The sequence below is a fragment of the Sinocyclocheilus grahami genome, unplaced genomic scaffold (genome assembly GCF_001515645.1).
Source record: "Sinocyclocheilus grahami isolate Dianchi unplaced genomic scaffold, SAMN03320097.WGS_v1.1 scaffold720.1, whole genome shotgun sequence".
Taxonomy (NCBI): domain Eukaryota; kingdom Metazoa; phylum Chordata; class Actinopteri; order Cypriniformes; family Cyprinidae; genus Sinocyclocheilus; species Sinocyclocheilus grahami.
This window is the reverse complement of record NW_015505899.1, coordinates 15,172-22,705: the sequence shown is the minus strand read 5'-3', so window position 1 is coordinate 22,705 and position 7,534 is coordinate 15,172. Positions and strand designations below refer to the sequence as shown.

The window sequence follows — 7,534 nt, the reverse complement described above, 5'->3', positions numbered from 1 at the left end:
CTCTTAACTTTTATAAAGAATATCTCTTTGGATTTGAGACTTTAGTCTTTGCAACTTTACAGATCCTCTTTATGCACCAAGAGCTTGTAACACTTAAAAGAGAAAGGAAAAATTGAAATCGCATCATATGACCCCTTTAAGAATTATGCTTTATCATATAGGTGGTCTCAAAGCTAATGGATGTGGACTCCCCACCAGATATTTTAATTTGGTAATTTAAGTGTTGTTTGTCTGAAAATCAACTCAAATGGAATGCAATTCGTATTGTCTTTGTATAGTCAAGAGCTCCTTGATGTGCTTGGGATGAATACAAAAACCCTTCCTCCATTCATCTATCGCATGAGGGAGCTCGGCTACCCACCTGGTTGGTTAAAAGAGGCAGAAATGGAAAACTCAGGCTTGATGCTCTATGATGGTAAGGTTGAGTTTTATATTTTACTATGGCCAGTCATCAGTCAGGTTAAAGCCCTTAATTATAAGAGTTTGAAAATGTAAGAAAATTATTACTAAGGGTTTCCTTACGTAAGGGGTTTGTTGCAGCTGTCCAAATGACCTGTCATAAGGACCTGGGCCCGGATTCTTAAAGATTCTAAGAATCCTCTCAGAGAGCTCCTAATTTAGCTAAAAAATTTCTAACTAGGAGTCTTGGCTTAAAAGTGATTCAGGACCAATCTGAGAGCAACTCTGAGCGAGGAAAAGACAAAAACTTTTATCTTAGTGAGGAGGCGGGGCTGACCCCGTTGCTAGCTATGACACAGTCTTTTAAAGAATGTGATTGGTTAGTGGTCTAAGATGGAAATAAAAGAGTGCTTTTAAGAGTAGGGTCTGTATAAACTTTCACTTTGTGCTCTCTCTCTCTCTCTCTCTCTCTCTCTCTCTCTCTCTCTCTCTCTCTCTCTCTCTCTCTCTCTCTCTCTCTCTCTCTCTCTCTCTCTCTCTCTCTCTCTCTCTCTCTCTCTCTCTCTCTCTCTCTCTCTCTCTCTCTCTCTCTCTCTCTCTCTCTCTCTCTCTCTCTCTCTCTCTCTCTCTCTCTCTCTCTCTCTCTCTCTCTCTCTCTCTCTCTCTCTCTCTCTCTCTCTCTCTCTCACACACATTATATATGTATATATATTCTTTATTTTTTATTTACCATGCTGTCATACTTAACATATTTTATAGGAAATGAACAGCAACACAATAAGGTTCTGAAAGTGCTATTTAGGGCTGTCGCAATAATCAATATATCGACTTATCGCGCAATATATGTACATGACCTCAATAATTTTTGGTGACGCAATATATCGCCCATTATATTTACTCAAAAATTAATGTCGCCATGTTTTGTACATTCCACTTGTACCTGTGTCTTTTGCAGCTTCTCGTACATAACGTGGTGTAGTCATGAGGTGCTAGTTCAAATTTAAAAAATGCTTCTACAAAAAAAAAAAGTTTCATCTGCAGATATGGTCTTATTTAGGGATCTGTGCATACGGACATCTGACTGCTAAGTAGTAGTGATTGTGTTTTTCAGCAATAGTGTGCACCCTTAATTTACAGAGAAAAGAAGGTCAAGGAAAAAATATGTAGATGGAAAAATCTCCATACAAGTTCTTTGTGCATTTTTCTTTTTTTCTACTTGTTACTTTGCACTTTTTGTTAGAAAATGTTTATTTACTATTTATTCAGGTTTTTTAAGGTATCTAATAATTTGATACTTAATTTCCTGGGGCCGTATGTATAAAGCCACTCAGAGTAAAATTGTAGTCTTAAGTGTGTCAAAATTCTTAGAATGACGTAATTTTACTCCTATTCCTAGACTTAAGAATAAGTGTGATTCATAAAGGTTCCTAAGTGTTAAGACTAGGTCTCAGCTCCTAAATGACTTAAGAGAGCTGGAGAGGTCTTCTAACCTAGTTAAGAGTAACAAGATGGCAGCAAAAGGAGGAGACACACTTTCCAACGGAGATATGACATATTGGCGTTATATGTTGATAAAATGATACAAACTTGATCGCCAAGATAGTCAATTATTTTTGTAACTGACCAAGTAAGAAATTTAATAACTTCTTCCACTCTACAAATCGATGCTCTAACTGCAGAAATTAAAGTAGTAACATTTTTTGGCTGGAAAATTGGAAAAATGCAGCAATGCACCGGTGATGACACAGTAAGCAGGGTCTTAAATATTGTGACACTAATCCCACCAAACACAACAGTGGCCAAAAGTGATGTGTGGAGGTTTTTTTTAATGACCCCACATTTCACTTAAACCATTCAAATATGAGGGAAAAAAACACTGACCAGTGTTGCCAACTGCTTTCAACTGAAAGTAGCTAAAACCGTTGCTAAATGTTGCTAGATTACATCATAATGGCAAGTTCACTGATCTATATACATATAGATCAGTGGGGGAGTCTTGGAATCTAGATAAGGTTTGTCCAAGAAATTGATTTTGTTGCTATGCTAGGCTTTTGAAAAAAAAGTCTCAAAAGGGGTGAGGAAGTCACTAAATCTAGTGACAAAATCACTAAATTGGCGACATTGATATTTACTACTACAACATCAGTTATTGATATTTCGTTGGTTCTCTTGTTTTTGTATGTGTTCATAATTCCTTTGTATGACAGCATGGCCAAAAAGTATGACCACACAATTTGGTATGTTTCATTGCATTATTATCACAAATAAAACAATTGACTCTGAGCAATAATGCAACATGCTTACAAAATCTTTAACACATTTTTTTTTAATAAGGGTGAAGATGTCAAATTTCCTAGACCGGACATAAATTTTAGCCACTACTGTATGGCAGTTCATTGACCTTCCAACTGACCGTCAAACCATGCTGCAAAAACAAGCCACTTTTATGAGGATTGTGGGCCTTCCTGGAGTTGTTGGAGCCGTTGATGGAACTCATGTTCACGTCATTGATCCAACTGTAAACGAGGAGAAATACCAATAGAATACAATTTCAAAGAATCAGTAATAATTTGTGATAATTTTGCACAATGCAAAGCATTTTTAAAAAATAAATTTAAATATTAAAATATTTCAGTGTCTTAATTAAATGATTTTATTATAGTTACATTAAATGATTGGTGTTATGCTGCTGTGACTTCACATGAGCAGGCTCACTATTGGCTGTTTCAGAGGTCAAGGGCAGCCTTTTTGAGTTGACATCATTGTAGTCTTTAGTTCACAATACTTAAGTGTCACCTCAGTCAACACTTAAGAATCAGTCTTAGACTTAGCTTCTTTATAAAGGTCTCCTACTCTTAGACAAGTCCTACTTTTTACAAAGAATTTTTAAGTCCTACTTTTTACGAAGAATTTTTTGACACTTAAGTCAAAGCTTAAGACTATTCTTAAGAGCATTTCTGAGAAGTTTTATACATACGGGCTCTGATCTAACTAAATATTCTTAAAAATTTAAAGTTTGTTGTCATTTGGAAGTGTGTAGGCCTTCTTGCATTATTATGCTGTTACATTGATTATATATTCAGTGGAATAAAATGGTCTTTAAAATGACAATAATATCGCTTATCACAATTATTTCTGGGGCAATATATCGCACAACAAAAAGTTGTTATCGTGACAGGCCTAGCTGTAATTGTTTGTGTGATCACTTTGCTTATAGAAGGTTGTGACAGACCCAAATCATCACTGCTGCATAGTTGTATTTTTCCAGTTGCCAAATATGTTAATGTAGTGATTTACTTCCATTTCTGGCGCTATGGCATTTCTGCACGGTGTCGGAGATGTGTCTCTAATAATATCGGTCACAAACATGATCCCTGAACCATCAAATGTGTAGCATCTTGTTAACTCACTGTCATGCATTGTGTGCAACACATTTCTTCTCCCTCTTCTTGTTTCGTTGATTTTCTCCACTGCTAAAGAAACTCTCAAGTCTCTTAAAAGTCCTCGTCTGTACTCCTAACATTTTTGGACCTTAAGACCTCTTTTAAGAATTAAGATGCTTTCTGAATTACTTTTTTCTTTACTAGGATCTTTTCTTTAATTTTAAGAGGAAACACCCACATTTCTAAGAATTTTCTTAGAATTTTGTTACTAGGAGCAACTCTTAGCACTAAGATTTTTCATGAATACGGGCCCTGATCTTCACTTGTCATAAGCACGATTAAAGAATGATAGTGTGTTTTAAATAGAACTAAACTGCCATTGACTCTTTTACTTTTCTTCACAAGGATCAAATGATGAAGATGAAAACAACCACAGCCAAAAGATATCTTACGATGTCTCAAAGCTGGTTGACTTTCCTGGCTTCAATGTGTCTACACCTCCCAACGTAAGAGATGTAAGTGTTCATACACATTTATTGGACATAAAACAATGCATGGATTATGCGAGCACTGCTGCATTAAGGAGGAACATAATGGAAATAATTTGATGGTTAAAGTTTGGTGGAGTCTAGAGGGTTTTAGTTTTATTTGTAATGTTCACATTTGTTACTGCAGACATAATTTCATTTTTGGAAGGCAAAGTCTTCAGTTTTCTTAGAAATGAATGTTTTAACTGCATTGATGGTTTAACCACTGGGTTGATGTTAAGAAACAAAGACAGAGTTACATTACTTTTGTATAATAATAATAATAATAATCATCATCCATTAGTAATGAATTATGTAGACTGTAAAGAATTAATAAAGAAGATCCCCTGCAATAATGATTCTTCCAAACACACAAAGTGTGGTACCGCAATACAACTTGGTATGGTGATACTTCAGCAAAATTTTAACAGAACAAAGATATTGCCACAGCCCTACCACTGACATTTTCCCCAGGAAATTTAGAACAGTTAATTTACAGGCTGACCAACTACAAATGCAGGTTTGTATGGTTATATATTATTTACCTGCATGCTTATGCAAGTATGCCGGCAATCAAAGATGATCTAGTCCATGATTAATGCATACTGATGTAAATCTTTATTTCTCACTATCTAGGTTTCCATTTTATTTAAACTCAATTTATTTAAGTTCTAATTTGTGGTTTTTTTTTTTTTTTTGGACAGGATTACCGGTCTTTCGGTTCTATTCCAATGCAGCCTCAGCACTGGAAGCAAAATTTTGCTGCTTTTTTAAGCAGTAACTTTCCAACGGTAAAAACATCTGTTAAAAATGTTTTTCTAATTTATTGCCTTTATCCTTATTTCCCAAATTATTTATGACCTTGTGCATTGATATGTGCTCATCAGGGCTCCAGCTGCAGTAAGAGACGTCATGAGTCTGAATCCACACCCCAGAAGACAAAGAAATGTAGATCCAATTCAGAAAACCACGAATCAGACATGGAGATAGAATCAGGTACACAACTTAAGCGTTACTAGATTCTGTAGGTTTTATGACTGCAGATTGTTCTGAAATGCATAAACTTGCAGCTGACCAACTGCCAAGTGCTCTAATGCTTCACACAGCTTGCGTTGTCATCCCCTTTTTTCTGCTGCAGCTCACTATGTGACTGTTAATAAAAAATAACAATTGGTCCCTCGATATCTCTTTGCCGCCTTGAAATCTTCTCAGTCTCCTAAAGTGTAAATACAGCCAGGAAGTAAGAAAACACACATTCAAATGTATTCTCAATACTTCAATTTATTCATAGGTAAAAAGATATTATATAGGCATATGTCGAGGGGAGTTTCACCCTCTTAAGCAATGAGGATATGAATGACATACACATATAGGATCTTTGGCCAAGAACATGTTTATATAAAATGGCCACATGTACAGAAAAACATGGACATATTAGGAATAGACTTTTGCGAAGAATGCTGAACTGTCTTCAGAGTTCCTCACGAACTCCTTTACCCTTGAAGTCCTAACATTCATGTCCTTATTGGGACATTTAAACCAAGAAAACTAATGTATACATGTGCGCATGCATACCTCGCATATGAGTAAGAGATATTTAAAACATAATACAAGAGAGAGAAAAGGACCATTCGCTTTTCTTATTGGATTGATCGGTGTATTGTAGGGTGAGTGAGTCTTGATCAGAATGCCTTGTGCCAGTAAATTTTCTATAAATGGCCGAATTAGGCCGAATCCCATCGATTAGAGAGGGTATTGTTTACAATAAACTGGTGTGTCTCTGGTCAGAGTAGCCGCATAAGGGCGGACATCTATGAGGCCCGCATCATCCTTATGCTGGATGGGTTGACATCCCCTTTTTCCGGTAAGGCTGCAGTTGCAACCTCAGCCTCAGTGGTCGCACTTCCTGTCTCAACAGTCAGAGAATAGACAGAAGGAAACATGAGTTGCAGAGAATTATTCTGAAATGTAATATGAGCACCCAATTTATGCAGCAAATCTCTACCCAAAAGGCAAAATGGAGCATCAGGTATTATTGCAAATGCGTGCATCTTAAACAAAGAAGGATTGTCTTTAGAAGTTACCGATAAAGTTGGTGTCATTTCACAAAGTACAGGGACAGCAGAAATTCCCACAGAGTTAATAGTTTTCCCTGCAAGCGTTCGCGAAGTGTTCCGCAATGCCACAATAATAACATACTTTCGACCCTGCTGCCTGATTTGAATGTGCTTTGACAACAGTATTAAGCTACATCATTGCTGTAAGTTTCCCTCGGGAGGCTTCAAAAGCCCCCGCGGTGGAAAGCTCACGCAGTCTCCGAGACAAAGCGTCAACAGAAATATCTGTTATATTCGAAGTTGTCAAACGAACCAATTGTGCGATTTCTGTTTGCATGTTATTAAAAAACGTATTGACAAACAAAGGAGAATATTGATCTAATGGAATGGCAGATTCTTCGCAAACTGGTGTTATAGCTAGGAATGTCCCACATTCAGAAAAGGTTTAGCTAATCTGTCTGTGCTGTTGATTACCACAGAAAATAATGGTCTCACCACTTAATTTTTAAACTTGAAGTAAAAGGCGTGTTTACAATAATACATTTAAAGTGGAAGATTATGAGGAAAGGCTTTCTGGATGTTTTTTTTAATTTATTATTAATATTCTTTGCTTTTTAAAATATTAATTCTTAACATATTAAGTTTATTTAGTTTCTTTTATTTCTTTCTTTTTTGCAGGATGTGGGAAGCGGTAAGTAGATTTTCAGTGGTTGTCAACACAGAAGGATGCTTTTGACATGCAAAATGTTGTGCTTACACCATATATCAGCAGGGGAAAAATTGCTTGAAGGATTTTAGAGCTCCTTGAAACTAATCAACTAAACCCTAGTCTCACCCTCAAATGAAACCCATAGTCCACTCATTGACTATATGTTGCATATTCCATAAAAACTGGCAGTCATTTTTGATCTAGTAAGCTGTGATCTTATTAGCTGGTTTCATACAACCTCAGAGTATTTTTTAAACCTGGAAACAAAATCGGGCACTGTAAAACCTAAGAAAAAAAATATACTTTTTTTTTCTTTTCGTTTTTTCTAGTTTCAATATTAAATTAAAAAAACGAATGAACAAATGATACGGATTTAACTGTATGCCTGCAGTATTCCTATAGTATGCAGACATGCTCCAGCTTGGCTCATTGCCGCAAAGGCATTACCACTAAGCAAGG

The 7,534-nt window shown here is 36.2% G+C and overlaps 1 protein-coding gene across 1 annotated transcript; it reads left to right on the top strand.

The window, feature by feature from the left end:
* The first annotated feature begins 275 nt into the window (after positions 1 to 275).
* Positions 276 to 7,061, top strand: LOC107560308 (zinc finger CCHC domain-containing protein 8-like). Its single transcript, XM_016244451.1, has 5 exons — positions 276 to 415; positions 4,188 to 4,297; positions 5,014 to 5,100; positions 5,197 to 5,305; positions 7,045 to 7,061. The coding sequence occupies exons 1-5, from the start codon at positions 304 to 306 to the stop codon at positions 7,059 to 7,061; spliced, it is 435 nt and encodes a 144-aa protein (XP_016099937.1). The 5' UTR covers positions 276 to 303.
* Positions 7,062 to 7,534: the final 473 nt, after the last annotated feature.

What these genes read in the sequence shown, in the direction of transcription:
- LOC107560308 (XM_016244451.1), top strand. Translation starts at nt 304, where the DNA reads ATGAATACAAAAACCCTTCCTCCATTCATCTATCGCATGAGGGAGCTC. An exon ending in AGGCTTGATGCTCTATGATG is followed by an intron (nt 416 to 4,187) that starts GTAAGGTTGAGT and finishes TTTCTTCACAAG; the next exon opens with GATCAAATGATGAAGATGAA. An exon ending in TAAGCAGTAACTTTCCAACG is followed by an intron (nt 5,101 to 5,196) that starts GTAAAAACATCT and finishes TGTGCTCATCAG; the next exon opens with GGCTCCAGCTGCAGTAAGAG.